This window comes from Folsomia candida, unplaced genomic scaffold, assembly GCF_002217175.1.
Source record: "Folsomia candida strain VU population unplaced genomic scaffold, ASM221717v1 Fcan01_Sc005, whole genome shotgun sequence".
Taxonomy (NCBI): domain Eukaryota; kingdom Metazoa; phylum Arthropoda; class Collembola; order Entomobryomorpha; family Isotomidae; genus Folsomia; species Folsomia candida.
The window spans coordinates 9,401,839-9,418,469 of record NW_019091197.1 but is presented as its reverse complement, the minus strand read 5'-3'; the positions used below and the strand labels follow the sequence as shown (position 1 = coordinate 9,418,469).

At 34.5% G+C, this 16,631-nt stretch overlaps 4 protein-coding genes across 4 annotated transcripts; all 4 read left to right on the top strand.

The window, feature by feature from the left end:
- The first annotated feature begins 338 nt into the window (after positions 1–338).
- LOC110850527 (2'-5'-oligoadenylate synthase 1A) lies at positions 339–3,351 on the top strand. The gene is made up of 5 exons (XM_022097962.1): positions 339–436; positions 771–798; positions 1,448–1,695; positions 2,282–2,582; positions 2,989–3,351. The coding sequence occupies exons 1-5, from the start codon at positions 339–341 to the stop codon at positions 3,349–3,351; spliced, it is 1,038 nt and encodes a 345-aa protein (XP_021953654.1).
- Positions 3,352–3,936: 585 nt separating this feature from the next.
- Positions 3,937–6,648, top strand: LOC110850122. The gene is made up of 4 exons (XM_022097603.2): positions 3,937–4,203; positions 4,673–4,729; positions 4,798–4,962; positions 5,570–6,648. Exons 1-4 carry the CDS (start codon positions 4,090–4,092, stop codon positions 5,627–5,629), a joined length of 396 nt encoding a protein of 131 aa, XP_021953295.1. The 5' UTR covers positions 3,937–4,089; the 3' UTR covers positions 5,630–6,648.
- A 374-nt stretch (positions 6,649–7,022) lies between these two features.
- On the top strand, positions 7,023–12,850 carry LOC110850526 (2'-5'-oligoadenylate synthase-like protein 1). The gene is made up of 3 exons (XM_022097961.1): positions 7,023–7,108; positions 11,781–12,081; positions 12,488–12,850. The coding sequence occupies exons 1-3, from the start codon at positions 7,023–7,025 to the stop codon at positions 12,848–12,850; spliced, it is 750 nt and encodes a 249-aa protein (XP_021953653.1).
- Positions 12,851–13,435: 585 nt separating this feature from the next.
- On the top strand, positions 13,436–16,147 carry LOC110850125. Its single transcript, XM_022097606.2, has 4 exons — positions 13,436–13,702; positions 14,172–14,228; positions 14,297–14,461; positions 15,069–16,147. Exons 1-4 carry the CDS (start codon positions 13,589–13,591, stop codon positions 15,126–15,128), a joined length of 396 nt encoding a protein of 131 aa, XP_021953298.1. The 5' UTR covers positions 13,436–13,588; the 3' UTR covers positions 15,129–16,147.
- The last annotated feature ends 484 nt before the right edge of the window (positions 16,148–16,631 follow it).

Sequence of the window (16,631 nt, the reverse complement as noted above, 5' to 3'; positions counted from 1 at the left end):
ATCTTATGTTTTACGTTTATCCAGGAGCACGAGGGCTTCCATTTCTCGGAAATGTTGTCCAGCTCGATAGGAAGAATCCTTTCATGACATTTGTGAAGTGGGCCTAAGAATATGGGGATGTTTACTCTGTGAAAATGTTATATCAAAAGTAATTTTCTTTCAATCGTTTATTTCATACTTACAATGGTAGATACAATTAAGTTTACAAGAGTATAAAATCAACAAATCCTCAACTTTTCTCAATTTATTTTTACACAAGCAGATAAATTTTAAAATTTACATTACTAGCACACTAAATGCGTAATTATCGCAGAGTCGTCATCATCTCAGACCTGAAAATGATAGAGGAAATGTTTTCTCAAGAACCAGCCTTCGCAGGACGGATGAATCCTGCCGAGGGTGTTAATGATCCACTGGACAAATGCATGGTTATAAGGTATTTGTATAAGACTCTCAAATCTCGCTTATTAAGCACATCAACATTTCTAATATGCAAAATTTTTCCGAAATATGCTACATACAATTTCACAAAACCTTTGCTTTCAAACTAAAAAAATATGCGATTTTTGTTTGCAAATCTTCTCAGCAATTTCATTGTGGCGTGAGTATGCCCAAAAGTTTTGAGCAAAGGATACCGCACGGTCAACATGGCACAATCTCACTTAGATATTTTTACACCATTTTTTGATATGTTGTAGATCTTGAGTAGTAGAACTAAAGTTACATTACCCTCAAAGTCGAAATTGACGTTTTTGACCTTTTTTATGTAGGGAGATCCAAGATCACGGAGCCCCACAAGTGAGGTATCGTTCGAAAGGTCCCAACGAGAGGATTCAGAATATATATACTTTGTGGGGTCTGACACCACTCCCTGATTTTCCAGAGACCGAATAATATTTTTGAGTTTTTCCCCATCTACTGCTGATTTAGCTCCCAATATACTGCTGTGTTAAATTCTGGACAACTGAAAACTCCCATTTCCTCTCGACTTTTGGACCCCCGAAACAAGGTCAAGGAGGTCGATTTCGACTTTAAAGGTAACTTAACTTTTGTTCAGCCAATAAAGATCTACAACATATCAAAAAATGGCGAAAAAATATCTAAGGGACATTGTTCCATGTTGACCGTGCGGTGTCCTTTCGTAGAGTGAAATGGATGACGATGCTTATCACGAAATTATTTACAGTAGGGTTAAAAATTTCCAACTAATTTGTGTCGAAAATAATCCTCGTTTGACTTTTCAGGTGTCATTAATATGGAAGGTCGACACTGGGAGCACCTCAGAAGATTCCACCATTGATGAAAAATTATATCACAATTATGTATATCTTTTGTCTGCCAATTCTGCACCATTGGTGCAAAATCATTATTACAGGGTGAGCTATTTCTAACGTTACAACGGTTTATTTATTTATGTAAAATTAAAATCTACTCATTCTATAATCAGGTTGGCGGCTCAATGGGGAAAGGGACGGCCATCGGTGACACGGACTTTGACGTCGTCGTCTTCCTGAACGACCACGAACCTCCCTTTCGACAGCGCATCTTCGACAAAATGCTGGCAGCCCTGAAGACAGTGCGCGGGTATTCCTTCATCAAAAAGACGAGATATTCGATCAGGTTCAAAATCCGGATTAATCGACTCACCTTGGATTTTGACCTACTCCCGGCACAAAATCTATTGGATCATGCCAAGTATGAAAAAACAGTAGTAGAATTAATACACTCTTAAAAATAGTGTTACCTTTTTGAAAAGTCTTGTGGCCTCTGAATTCTAAAATAGATGTACACTACACTAAATCCAGACAAGATCTCGTTACTCTGGATTTAGTATCGTTTACACCTATTTTAGAATTCAGAGGGCACTTTACTAGTCGAAAGGGTAGCATTATTTCTAAGAATGTGGTCTTGTACTATAAATAGTACAAGTAAATAAAGTTTTTAGTAAATACAAGCAAATATTGATACACTCTTAAAAATAATGTTACCCTTTCGAAAAGCTACCATTTTCTACTTTAAGTTAAAAAATATTTAGTATTGTCAATAATGGTCGAGTATTTATTGCTACCAGTTTCAAACGCAAATATTTCAACCGACGAATTTACACTCTTAAAAATAGTGTGACCATTTTGATAAGTTTATGAAGGTTACATTCTAGCGTAAACTTTACTCTTTAACTCTTTATCAAATTAACGTTACTCTGGATTTAGTGTAGTTTGCGTGAAATTTATTACCAAAAGTGTTACATTACTTTTAAGAGTGTATTTCTTTCCTATTCCAGGCACTCCAGCGACATGGCGAGACAACAGGCCGTCGAGGTGCGACATCGCATGGGAAATTTTGCCAGACCGTCCGTCTTCTCCACCAGCCTGGCCGAGCAGACGATCCTCTTCATGAAGAAGAAGCCGGACGATGTCGTCAAAGTCATCAAACTTGCGCGCCACTGGAATCAACAAATCCGAATTGATGAAAAAGTCCATGGGCGGAGCTACATGGTTGAACTCGTGGCCGCATGGGCGCAAAAGGACCAACCGGTTGGCAGCCTGTTTGAGAGGTTTGTACGTTTCTTGCGCGAAATGGAGGTAATTTTTTAAACAATAAGAATCAAACGAATTGCGAATTACGATCCATACCTGTTCAAAAAACATTTCTTCATTCAATCTAAAAATTGGAAAAATTCTTCATTTTTTCAAAATGAATACTTATTCATTATATCTCAAACCCGCCTTATTACATGGATTTTTTTATGTAAAGCAATTCATCGAAAATGAATAAAATTATTCATGAATTTGAAATGAATTAATATTTACTCAATATTCATTCATAAAAAAATTTTGAACAAATTATTCACTCATTATTCATAAATTCATTGAGCAATGAATGAATAATTTATGCACTAAATGGATTTTAACAGTTAATATGCATGCAAATTAATCAAAACTTTATTACTTTGTCCAACAATTTACTGAATTTTACCAATTTTTGTAGGATTTCTCCAACCTGCGCATATTTTTCGGTCATCATTATTGCAAATTCTCCATCCCTGAGGACGTCTGGAAGCAGACCCCACTGGTGATGGATCCCTGCAACCCGTACAACAATCTGGCCGAGGGCATCACCCCCGACGTGATTGAAAATTTCCAATCTGCCGCCACCCGGAGTTTGGCCATGATTAAGAATGGGTTGAAAGACGTGGAGGACTTATTTTTCGCCACTGACGAGTCTGACGACGATCAAGAAGAAAAATATGACAACGACGACGTCGGCAAGTTTGACGACAAACACGGCTTTTTTGACGGCTTAAAGCGCGAGTATGAATGTTTAATGCCGGGCGGACGTTACAATTACTAATTAAGTTGCTTGAACAATTGGCACGTGCAAATTCTAATCAGACTCGATGACAAAAAATAAATTGTTTTCTACTTAAAATTATCGAAAGGTTGACAAATATTTGATATTAGCGATATTAATTTATTGTAATAAATTTTTATTGCAAGTATTTATTTAAATCGAAGAAGAATTTATGCAACGAGCTTGTTTTATTATTAAAACTTTGCATAACTGAGTTGTTTTAAGAGGTACTTGTTTTGGCGAGATAAATATTTATTCATAATTAGATCAATGACGAAATTAACTTTTCTTAATTAAAGAATGCGAAATTCATGAATGAGGATATGCAAATTGCAATGGCAGATCGTTATAATGAGGCATGAAGCACAAATCCATGCATAATTGCGGAATTGCAAATTTTCTGAATATGTTGATCATGAATGAATGAATTAATGTGATATGCTCACATTTTGTAAGTACATGCAGTGATCACATGCTTCTTCTTATCATGCATATTTATTACTTGTCTGGACATTAAATAAGAATATTTTGACCTACCACAAATTCCATAAATGTTTATACATACAAGTAGAGCAGGGTTTTGAATGTTTCTTTTCATTCACATTTTTGGTCTTGTCGGGGCCGGCGATAAAATTCATTCACTTATAAATTTCCGATACCGGATAAAAAATAAAATTCTGAAAGTCTCTATTCTGCTAAAATCCTTCATTTGTTCCAAAAGACGTATAAATAGAGTTTATGCAAAATAATATCAGAATGGCGAGGATGCCAGTGTATTACGGAGTTTTTGCACTGATTTGTGCATTTCTTACCCCAGTGATTTCCCATCCGGTGAAAACAGGAGCATTGCTGGTATGTTTTTTGCAATATTGTTTTGCAATATTTGCAATATTTTTTGCAATAAGTATCATTGTGGTCAAAGCATAACTGTTTACACAGAGTTATTTAACACAGAATGAAAGCATTATTCACTAATTATTAAACAAATTCATACATATTTTTTTCAAAATTGAATAAATATTTATTCATTTCATATTCATGACTCATGAATCATGAGGAATGAACGAATAATTTTATTCATTTATTTTCCGCTATGCCTATTATACGGGGTGCATTGAGAAATCCATCTAACAACGGGAATTTGAGACAAGATGAATAAAAAATGAGTAATGAATAAATATTCACTTTCAAATTTTGAATAAATTAATAATGTGTGAATAAAGGATGATTTTTTCTTATTTATTGTCTGAATGAATTTTGAATGAAGAAGCATTTTCTGAACAGGTATCGCTAAAAGTATGCATTTCTTATTGTATTTCAGACCGACACAACTTTTAAAATCGTTCATAATCCTCCTCAACAAGAACACGCATCTCTTGTACGTAACAAATATTATTTTTAAAAGTGTAAATAATTTGCATTAACGTTATTTTATGTATCTGGAAGAACCCAGTAATTCAGAGACAAAATGAGGATCAAATCGTCGAAGAAGCAGTTCCTCGACCAGGAAGGCAATCACAATCTTCAAAAGTCAAGGGGGTCCCCCTACTCAACGGAAACAGTCTTGCTTTCCCCCATAAAGGAAACATTCTCATTAAGACGCCACACGACGTATGAATACACTCTTAAAAATAATGTCATCCTTTTCAGCTGTAAACGCATTCTAAATGAATTCTAAATGAAATGAATTAAACTAAATCCAAAGCAATTTACTATAGTAAATAAATACTATAGAAAGTATACTTACAATGGAGGTCTCCCAACGTGTTCTCTCCGATTTGGACGAAACCAGTGTCAATCGATCCCAAATTTAATTAGTATGAAATTTGCAAATGCAACTGTCCGCCAATGCGCAGGTTTGGCGGAGATATTTGCGTAAAAAGAGGAAAAAACTGGCCCCAAAGGCAACAAATTTTACACGTTTGCATTACAAATTTGTGCGTTTTCTCATTTCTTTATGCAAATATCTCTGCCAAACCTGCGTCTTAGGGGATAGTTGCATTTGCAAATTTCATACCAATTAAATTTGGGATCGATTGACAAATCCAAATCTGTGGGCATATGTTGGGAGACCTCCATTGTTAGTAATCAAGTCAAGATAACTCTGGACCGGATTTCGTACAGTTTACATAATTTAGAATTCACAGTGCATTTACTGCTCAAAAGGGCAACATTATTTTTAAGAGTGTGACTTTAATTTATACAAATTTATTCACAGGTCTCCATCGACTTGTCTCGTACTGGTGATTCTTACGTGTCCATTCCGAATGGCCCCTAAGGGGTCGCTTCTGAACTTATGACGTCTTTTAGCAGCATGAAATACGTAATATTATCTTGTATGTGCAAATAGTGTGAAAATTCTGGTATTAAAACAATCCGAGTTAACTTAGGCGAGATAAAGTTAATGTAGAATAAAATTCGTTTTAATTAAAATTATTTTAACTTGCCCGAAACAAAAAACCCTTCAAAAAAATTATGAAATCTAACTTTCAATTCATAATATTCATACATCTTCAAAAGCCAGTATGGATCACTAATGCTTTACAGTTTTTATTTATTTCCAAAAAAAAACTTCTTGTATTCCTTCACAATCAAGGTATGAATTTCTAGTGGTTCTGTTCTTACATAAAACACTAAATCACAACCATTAATTATTTTTGAACACTCTCAATAAATTTATTAAAAGTTTATCTCGGGCGAAGGTACTATGCGTTTCTACCGCTTAGGTAATAACTTACCTCCTACGGGTAACATATGTACAGAGGCTAAATACTGGCCAGGCCCCTTTGTCACCGCTGGGAAATAAAAACAGGGGATAAGTTGTTACTTCTCGTTGATAAACTGTTACTAAAATGTTACCACGCGGTAGTGACGCATATTACCTCCGCCGGAGATAAACTTTTAATAAATTTATTGAGAGTGAAGAATATAAAATTAATTTGCAGCAGAAAATAACTTTTGCACGTGAAAAAAGTTGGTTGATTTTTTAATTTTTTAATTGTGGGGGTGGATTTTATTAACTCTGGTACATAAGACCAGGTTCGGCCTAGTAAATTAAAGCCATCACTTACGTAGTCCATAAGCTTCCCGTGTTGCTTTTCATGCCATGCGACATGAAAATAAGAATGACATTTTTAACTTAATTTATGTATGGATACAGATATTTAATTAAAATAAGGAATTGTACACTTATTTAAACGTATTTATGTAAAGTATGTATCAGTGCTGTAGTGGGTTGAAAAGCCCAGCAGTATGCATATTGTCCCCTAAAAAATAAAAAAAGTTCTATCTCCTCGATTCCAGGGGTTTTTCCCTGCCATCCCGTAGTATAATCTTAAACTTAATGTCCCATCACCATACCATCACTCATACCCTCACACTGTGTATTATTAAACTTTACAAGAAATTGCTACACTGCAACAAATTGCATTTTATATTGGGTCCAATCCAGCCAAAACTTTTCCATCTGGGCCACATCCACAAGAGAATTAAATAAATTCATCCGCAAATTAATTTCGGTAATTGGTAAGCATTTGCACCATAAAATACCCAATTATGCATTAAATATAACATATATTTTTTCAGAATAAGATAAAATGGACCCCATGCTCATAATTTTGATCGTGTATTCGATTTTCTTGGTATTCTTTGGGATTTGGAGTTTTATCGAAATGGCGAAAGATAAGAGAGCAACGGTCAATTCCGATTGGCGAACTTCGGAGTGTAAATTGCACACTTTGGAACTTCTCGGAGGATGGTTTGGATCCCTCGTGGCGCAAGTTTGTTTCAAACACAAGGTTAAGAAATGTTCTTATCAGGTTAAATTCTGGCTTATCGTAATGGCTCATGTGGTCGGGAATTTTTATGTGTTTGGGAAGAGAGAGGAAATTAGGAGTTATCTTACTAATTGATAATAAAAGAATTAAAGTGAGTTTTTTTCAATTGTTTAATTAAAATTTAAATACAGTGTCGGACAGATGTCTACGTCCACATAGTCGCGTCAATTTCATTTTCAAATTGTCACTGAACTACTGAACCAATTTTCATCATTGATATATCAAATTCTCACAAATTTAACGTAATTTCATAGCACATTATTAGTTTTCCGCTAAAAAATTTATTTTAGGCCAGAGATGTATTTTAATTCAAAATGAAAACAATTGGATGGACAAAAGTCAACGTCCAGTCAGAGAAAACATACAAAAAAAACTGTAATTTATAAGGAATGTTATAACAATTAATTTTTAATATTTGGTTGGGCCTCCGTTCGCTTTAAGGACGGATTCAAGGCGTCGAGTCATAGAGTTTACCAAATTCTTGGTCACATCTTCAGAAATGGTTTCCCAAACTTCAAGAATTCTGGATTTTAGGCCCGGAATTCCTGAAAAAGATTGTTTTCTTATTTCTCTTTCAATGTGGTCCCACAGATGCTCAATGGGATTCAAGTCTGGAGATTGGGGAGGCCATTCTAGCTTCGAAATTTTTTTTTCTTGAAGTATTCCATGGTGGACTTGGCAGAGTGTTTCGGATCGTTGTCTTGTTGGAAGACAAATCGTCGTCCAAGTCCAAGTTTTCGAACAGATTCCTGGATATTACGGTCAAGTATTCCCTGGTACTTGTATTGGTCCATAATTCCGTCAACAAATTCCATTTTTCCTGCCCCACTTGAAGCCATGCATCCCCACACCATTACCGACCCGCCGCCGTGCTTAACTGTGGGGTTGAGATTTTTTGGATTCAATGCTTCTTTTGGATATCTCCACACTCTACGACGCCCATCTGACCCAAAGACATTGAACTTTGACTCGTCAGTCCATAAAATACTGTCCCAGAATGTTTGTGGCTTGGAAATGTGGTCTCTGGCAAACTTCACTCGTTTGGTTGCATTCCTCGGTACAATAAGAGGCTTCCGGACTGCTCTGTGGGATTTCAAATTTCCCTTGTTCAGTGTTCTTTGGATGGTCCTAGGACTAACTTGTTTGTCGAACATCTCCTTGATCTCGGTAGATAGCTTTGGAGCACTAAGTGAGGGTGTAACGTTGACTTTGTTGAGCACGTGGCGTACTTCTCGGTGAGCCAAAATCGGTTTTCGACCACTTTTGACCTTGTTTTGGACTGAACCATTAGCTCTAAAGTTCTTAATGATTGTCTGGATGGTTGTCCTTGCTAATTTATACTTGGTCCCTATTTGTCTCTGCGACAGCCCCCCTTTTTGTCCACCCTTCCAGTCCTGAATGACAAGATCTCGAATAGCGATAGGAATTTCCTTGCGTGTCGACGCCATCATATTTTTCTGGAAGAAAATTATTTAAAAATTAATGCGGCATATGTTATTGATAGATTTATTAAGTTACCTGATTTTATAAATTGGAGAGATTTTTGTTGTTGACAATTAAAGTGAAGTGGACGTAGACTTTTGTCCGCTCAAATTTCATCCTCTCTCGCTCTGCACTATGATTCTCAGTTTTCCCAGAATTTTCAGAAATAACTCATATGTTTTATGAAATTACGTTAAATTTGTGAGAATTAGATATATCAATGATGAAAATTGGTTCAGTAGTTCAGTGACAATTTGAAAATGAAATTGACGCGACTATGTGGACGTAGAGATCTGTCCGACACTGTACTCACTTGTAATACTGAATTATTATGTAATAAATAAATACTCTATAATTAATTTGTGCAGTTAAGTATTTCAATTAGTGAGATACGAATTTTTTCAATGTTTTTTAATAATTAATGGTACTTAATTAACACAAATGATTTTATAAAGATGATTGTTCGATATGTACAAATACTAATTATTTAAAAAACACGCAAGACATGCATAAATAGAAAATTTTTACATGTACAAATTTTACAATACAGTTGGTAAAAAAATTGTCAATTTAACACATACATTGTTTTGGTTTCACTTTTCAAAAATTTATAATTACGATAAAACTTCGAGCTCGTTAATTGAAACAGGGACACCATTTAGGAGGAAAAATTGAAAAGATATAAAGTACAAATTTGAAACAAATGAAAAACTTCAGCGGTAATAATCATTATTCTAAAAGGGTCGTAATCGTTTTAATTATTTAGATTTTCCTTCAGGTGGTTTGGCTTTTTGGCACAAATACTTCGATATAAATAGTGAAAAAATTACTGGGGAAATTGTTTTGTAAATACAAATTTTGATAACTTTTACAATAGTACGGTCAATACGGAATTAATTAGTTTGCAAAATTGTAACCCAATAACCCTCTAATTGCACAGAAGACAAATGATAATTGATTGGTTATGATCCACATTTAAGTATGGATGATGTCTGGTATATATAGAGATATTTTATCTGTAACGTTAATGATTTTAAATTAAATTTGTAAAATTAAAATTAATGATTTTTTTAAGAATTGTAACTACTGAGACGCCGTTTTTGAGAATTGTTCAAATTTAATAATAATCTACCAAAACTAGGTATAGTTTTCCAGTTTGAATATTAATTAAACAATATAGTAGAAATAACGCATCGTTTCTTGCACTGAAAAGCAATGCAAGGTGCAAGAAAGGCAAGAAATAGGGCGTCATCTAGCGGCGCGCCATAAGCAATATAGTGGCTGCAAGGAATTTCTTGCGGTTTTTTTCTTTCTGCATTCTTGCAGGTAATAATAGTTGCAAGAAACCAGTTTCTTGCGATTAATTCTTGCAGCTGGTTACTTGCACCCGAAACACTACCATGTAATATGCGAAATTCTAATTTTTGATGCTAATTATAATAAGTGTCACAATTATAAGATACCAAACGAGACTCCTATGTTGATTATAGAGTATAGATTATCATTGTGGTAACTTTATGGGCGATACGCCCGAAAAAGTTCAGTAATAAATCAAATACATACATACATACATGCATACATATATACACTACCAAGTAGAAAAGTCGCCACGAGCATCCGATGTATTATTTATATACGTGATATACTGGGGGACCTCAGACATCGCTTAAAAATTTCGCTTGCGTTAACTACGGTGCGTATGAGACAGCCAATCAAAGCGATTGATTTTAAGCGAACCCAAGTTCTTGCAAGCGACGGCTCACTGAGCCGTCGCTCTGAGCCGGGCTCAGAGTAGGGTTAAAGTCGCTTATTTCTAGGTTAGTTGATTATAAGTACGCATTCAAAATTCCCGCAGTGTGTCATGTTCCCCAGCTTAAGTAAACACAATTTTTAAGTAAATGGACTTCAGGAAGGTTTCTTTCGCTTGTTCGCTTAATCGAGCGAAATTTCTAAGCGAGCGCAGTAAGTGAAATTTTTTAGCGATGTCTGAGGTTCCCCACTATATAATATTCAAGTTTGGTCATATCATGTTTTCTAACTATTTGCATTCAACAAATTAATAAAAAGGTCCAAGTGCCTTGAAATTTACATTAAATTTTTGTGACGAGTAATTTTGATGTCACAGTTCAGCTTCACTTTCATACAATCAAATACATATATAGATAAAATAATACTGGTAATCTCTATTTTGAAACCTATAAATAACGCGTAATTAATCTCAAATTCTTAATAAATCTCTAAATTGGCTTCGAATTGGTAAAAATGATTTTTTAATTTTTGAAAAAACATTTTTAAAGTATTACGAGTATTTGCGATCTTTAAGATCCCTGGGAGAGAGAAGATAAACATAATTAGAAAGGAAATTTAATTTCCTTGAAAGAAATTTAATTTTTTTAAAGTTTTCGATTCTCGTCTCAAAAGACTCATTCTGCCCTTCTATCATCCCAACCATCAAGTTTGAATAAGACTTCTGGATTTTGAAAAAAATCCATGAAGCATTTCGACGTCATTTTATAAATGGAAGGACGAGAAAAAACAGTAGTAGAATTAATACACTCTTAAAAATAGTGTTACCTTTTTGAAAAGTCTTGTGGCCTCTGAATTCTAAAATAGATGTACACTACACTAAATCCAGACAAGATCTCGTTACTCTGGATTTAGTATCGTTTACACCTATTTTAGAATTCAGAGGGCACTTTACTAGTCGAAAGGGTAGCATTATTTCTAAGAATGTGGTCTTGTACTATAAATAGTACAAGTAAATAAAGTTTTTAGTAAATACAAGCAAATATTGATACACTCTTAAAAATAATGTTACCCTTTCGAAAAGCTACCATTTTCTACTTTAAGTTAAAAAATATTTAGTATTGTCAATAATGGTCGAGTATTTATTGCTACCAGTTTCAAACGCAAATATTTCAACCGACGAATTTACACTCTTAAAAATAGTGTGACCATTTTGATAAGTTTATGAAGGTTACATTCTAGCGTAAACTTTACTCTTTAACTCTTTATCAAATTAACGTTACTCTGGATTTAGTGTAGTTTGCGTGAAATTTATTACCAAAAGTGTTACATTACTTTTAAGAGTGTATTTCTTTCCTATTCCAGGCACTCCAGCGACATGGCGAGACAACAGGCCGTCGAGGTGCGACATCGCATGGGAAATTTTGCCAGACCGTCCGTCTTCTCCACCAGCCTGGCCGAGCAGACGATCCTCTTCATGAAGAAGAAGCCGGACGATGTCGTCAAAGTCATCAAACTTGCGCGCCACTGGAATCAACAAATCCGAATTGATGAAAAAGTCCATGGGCGGAGCTACATGGTTGAACTCGTGGCCGCATGGGCGCAAAAGGACCAACCGGTTGGCAGCCTGTTTGAGAGGTTTGTACGTTTCTTGCGCGAAATGGAGGTAATTTTTTAAACAATAAGAATCAAACGAATTGCGAATTACGATCCATACCTGTTCAAAAAACATTTCTTCATTCAATCTAAAAATTGGAAAAATTCTTCATTTTTTCAAAATGAATACTTATTCATTATATCTCAAACCCGCCTTATTACATGGATTTTTTTATGTAAAGCAATTCATCGAAAATGAATAAAATTATTCATGAATTTGAAATGAATTAATATTTACTCAATATTCATTCATAAAAAAATTTTGAACAAATTATTCACTCATTATTCATAAATTCATTGAGCAATGAATGAATAATTTATGCACTAAATGGATTTTAACAGTTAATATGCATGCAAATTAATCAAAACTTTATTACTTTGTCCAACAATTTACTGAATTTTACCAATTTTTGTAGGATTTCTCCAACCTGCGCATATTTTTCGGTCATCATTATTGCAAATTCTCCATCCCTGAGGACGTCTGGAAGCAGACCCCACTGGTGATGGATCCCTGCAACCCGTACAACAATCTGGCCGAGGGCATCACCCCCGACGTGATTGAAAATTTCCAATCTGCCGCCACCCGGAGTTTGGCCATGATTAAGAATGGGTTGAAAGACGTGGAGGACTTATTTTTCGCCACTGACGAGTCTGACGACGATCAAGAAGAAAAATATGACAACGACGACGTCGGCAAGTTTGACGACAAACACGGCTTTTTTGACGGCTTAAAGCGCGAGTATGAATGTTTAATGCCGGGCGGACGTTACAATTACTAATTAAGTTGCTTGAACAATTGGCACGTGCAAATTCTAATCAGACTCGATGACAAAAAATAAATTGTTTTCTACTTAAAATTATCGAAAGGTTGACAAATATTTGATATTAGCGATATTAATTTATTGTAATAAATTTTTATTGCAAGTATTTATTTAAATCGAAGAAGAATTTATGCAACGAGCTTGTTTTATTATTAAAACTTTGCATAACTGAGTTGTTTTAAGAGGTACTTGTTTTGGCGAGATAAATATTTATTCATAATTAGATCAATGACGAAATTAACTTTTCTTAATTAAAGAATGCGAAATTCATGAATGAGGATATGCAAATTGCAATGGCAGATCGTTATAATGAGGCATGAAGCACAAATCCATGCATAATTGCGGAATTGCAAATTTTCTGAATATGTTGATCATGAATGAATGAATTAATGTGATATGCTCACATTTTGTAAGTACATGCAGTGATCACATGCTTCTTCTTATCATGCATATTTATTACTTGTCTGGACATTAAATAAGAATATTTTGACCTACCACAAATTCCATAAATGTTTATACATACAAGTAGAGCAGGGTTTTGAATGTTTCTTTTCATTCACATTTTTGGTCTTGTCGGGGCCGGCGATAAAATTCATTCACTTATAAATTTCCGATACCGGATAAAAAATAAAATTCTGAAAGTCTCTATTCTGCTAAAATCCTTCATTTGTTCCAAAAGACGTATAAATAGAGTTTATGCAAAATAATATCAGAATGGCGAGGATGCCAGTGTATTACGGAGTTTTTGCACTGATTTGTGCATTTCTTACCCCAGTGATTTCCCATCCGGTGAAAACAGGAGCATTGCTGGTATGTTTTTTGCAATATTGTTTTGCAATATTTGCAATATTTTTTGCAATAAGTATCATTGTGGTCAAAGCATAACTGTTTACACAGAGTTATTTAACACAGAATGAAAGCATTATTCACTAATTATTAAACAAATTCATACATATTTTTTTCAAAATTGAATAAATATTTATTCATTTCATATTCATGACTCATGAATCATGAGGAATGAACGAATAATTTTATTCATTTATTTTCCGCTATGCCTATTATACGGGGTGCATTGAGAAATCCATCTAACAACGGGAATTTGAGACAAGATGAATAAAAAATGAGTAATGAATAAATATTCACTTTCAAATTTTGAATAAATTAATAATGTGTGAATAAAGGATGATTTTTTCTTATTTATTGTCTGAATGAATTTTGAATGAAGAAGCATTTTCTGAACAGGTATCGCTAAAAGTATGCATTTCTTATTGTATTTCAGACCGACACAACTTTTAAAATCGTTCATAATCCTCCTCAACAAGAACACGCATCTCTTGTACGTAACAAATATTATTTTTAAAAGTGTAAATAATTTGCATTAACGTTATTTTATGTATCTGGAAGAACCCAGTAATTCAGAGACAAAATGAGGATCAAATCGTCGAAGAAGCAGTTCCTCGACCAGGAAGGCAATCACAATCTTCAAAAGTCAAGGGGGTCCCCCTACTCAACGGAAACAGTCTTGCTTTCCCCCATAAAGGAAACATTCTCATTAAGACGCCACACGACGTATGAATACACTCTTAAAAATAATGTCATCCTTTTCAGCTGTAAACGCATTCTAAATGAATTCTAAATGAAATGAATTAAACTAAATCCAAAGCAATTTACTATAGTAAATAAATACTATAGAAAGTATACTTACAATGGAGGTCTCCCAACGTGTTCTCTCCGATTTGGACGAAACCAGTGTCAATCGATCCCAAATTTAATTAGTATGAAATTTGCAAATGCAACTGTCCGCCAATGCGCAGGTTTGGCGGAGATATTTGCGTAAAAAGAGGAAAAAACTGGCCCCAAAGGCAACAAATTTTACACGTTTGCATTACAAATTTGTGCGTTTTCTCATTTCTTTATGCAAATATCTCTGCCAAACCTGCGTCTTAGGGGATAGTTGCATTTGCAAATTTCATACCAATTAAATTTGGGATCGATTGACAAATCCAAATCTGTGGGCATATGTTGGGAGACCTCCATTGTTAGTAATCAAGTCAAGATAACTCTGGACCGGATTTCGTACAGTTTACATAATTTAGAATTCACAGTGCATTTACTGCTCAAAAGGGCAACATTATTTTTAAGAGTGTGACTTTAATTTATACAAATTTATTCACAGGTCTCCATCGACTTGTCTCGTACTGGTGATTCTTACGTGTCCATTCCGAATGGCCCCTAAGGGGTCGCTTCTGAACTTATGACGTCTTTTAGCAGCATGAAATACGTAATATTATCTTGTATGTGCAAATAGTGTGAAAATTCTGGTATTAAAACAATCCGAGTTAACTTAGGCGAGATAAAGTTAATGTAGAATAAAATTCGTTTTAATTAAAATTATTTTAACTTGCCCGAAACAAAAAACCCTTCAAAAAAATTATGAAATCTAACTTTCAATTCATAATATTCATACATCTTCAAAAGCCAGTATGGATCACTAATGCTTTACAGTTTTTATTTATTTCCAAAAAAAAACTTCTTGTATTCCTTCACAATCAAGGTATGAATTTCTAGTGGTTCTGTTCTTACATAAAACACTAAATCACAACCATTAATTATTTTTGAACACTCTCAATAAATTTATTAAAAGTTTATCTCGGGCGAAGGTACTATGCGTTTCTACCGCTTAGGTAATAACTTACCTCCTACGGGTAACATATGTACAGAGGCTAAATACTGGCCAGGCCCCTTTGTCACCGCTGGGAAATAAAAACAGGGGATAAGTTGTTACTTCTCGTTGATAAACTGTTACTAAAATGTTACCACGCGGTAGTGACGCATATTACCTCCGCCGGAGATAAACTTTTAATAAATTTATTGAGAGTGAAGAATATAAAATTAATTTGCAGCAGAAAATAACTTTTGCACGTGAAAAAAGTTGGTTGATTTTTTAATTTTTTAATTGTGGGGGTGGATTTTATTAACTCTGGTACATAAGACCAGGTTCGGCCTAGTAAATTAAAGCCATCACTTACGTAGTCCATAAGCTTCCCGTGTTGCTTTTCATGCCATGCGACATGAAAATAAGAATGACATTTTTAACTTAATTTATGTATGGATACAGATATTTAATTAAAATAAGGAATTGTACACTTATTTAAACGTATTTATGTAAAGTATGTATCAGTGCTGTAGTGGGTTGAAAAGCCCAGCAGTATGCATATTGTCCCCTAAAAAATAAAAAAAGTTCTATCTCCTCGATTCCAGGGGTTTTTCCCTGCCATCCCGTAGTATAATCTTAAACTTAATGTCCCATCACCATACCATCACTCATACCCTCACACTGTGTATTATTAAACTTTACAAGAAATTGCTACACTGCAACAAATTGCATTTTATATTGGGTCCAATCCAGCCAAAACTTTTCCATCTGGGCCACATCCACAAGAGAATTAAATAAATTCATCCGCAAATTAATTTCGGTAATTGGTAAGCATTTGCACCATAAAATACCCAATTATGCATTAAATATAACATATATTTTTTCAGAATAAGATAAAATGGACCCCATGCTCATAATTTTGATCGTGTATTCGATTTTCTTGGTATTCTTTGGGATTTGGAGTTTTATCGAAATGGCGAAAGATAAGAGAGCAACGGTCAATTCCGATTGGCGAACTTCGGAGTGTAAATTGCACACTTTGGAACTTCTCGGAGGATGGTTTGGATCCCTCGTGGCGCAAGT

Excerpts from the sequence above, each read along its gene's own strand:
- LOC110850125 (XM_022097606.2), top strand. The coding sequence starts at position 13,589 with ATGCAAAATAATATCAGAATGGCGAGGATGCCAGTGTATTACGGAGTT. Across the intron at positions 13,703-14,171 it reads TGAAAACAGGAGCATTGCTG|ACCGACACAACTTTTAAAAT; the intron begins GTATGTTTTTTG and ends ATTGTATTTCAG. Across the intron at positions 14,229-14,296 it reads AACAAGAACACGCATCTCTT|AACCCAGTAATTCAGAGACA; the intron begins GTACGTAACAAA and ends TGTATCTGGAAG.
- LOC110850122 (XM_022097603.2), top strand. The coding sequence starts at position 4,090 with ATGCAAAATAATATCAGAATGGCGAGGATGCCAGTGTATTACGGAGTT. Across the intron at positions 4,730-4,797 it reads AACAAGAACACGCATCTCTT|AACCCAGTAATTCAGAGACA; the intron begins GTACGTAACAAA and ends TGTATCTGGAAG. Across the intron at positions 4,963-5,569 it reads TCATTAAGACGCCACACGAC|GTCTCCATCGACTTGTCTCG; the intron begins GTATGAATACAC and ends ATTTATTCACAG.
- LOC110850527 (XM_022097962.1), top strand. The coding sequence starts at position 339 with ATGATAGAGGAAATGTTTTCTCAAGAACCAGCCTTCGCAGGACGGATG. Across the intron at positions 1,696-2,281 it reads AATCTATTGGATCATGCCAA|GCACTCCAGCGACATGGCGA; the intron begins GTATGAAAAAAC and ends TTCCTATTCCAG. Across the intron at positions 2,583-2,988 it reads GTTTCTTGCGCGAAATGGAG|GATTTCTCCAACCTGCGCAT; the intron begins GTAATTTTTTAA and ends CAATTTTTGTAG.
- LOC110850526 (XM_022097961.1), top strand. The coding sequence starts at position 7,023 with ATGGCGAAAGATAAGAGAGCAACGGTCAATTCCGATTGGCGAACTTCG. Across the intron at positions 7,109-11,780 it reads TTGGAACTTCTCGGAGGATG|GCACTCCAGCGACATGGCGA; the intron begins GTTTGGATCCCT and ends TTCCTATTCCAG. Across the intron at positions 12,082-12,487 it reads GTTTCTTGCGCGAAATGGAG|GATTTCTCCAACCTGCGCAT; the intron begins GTAATTTTTTAA and ends CAATTTTTGTAG.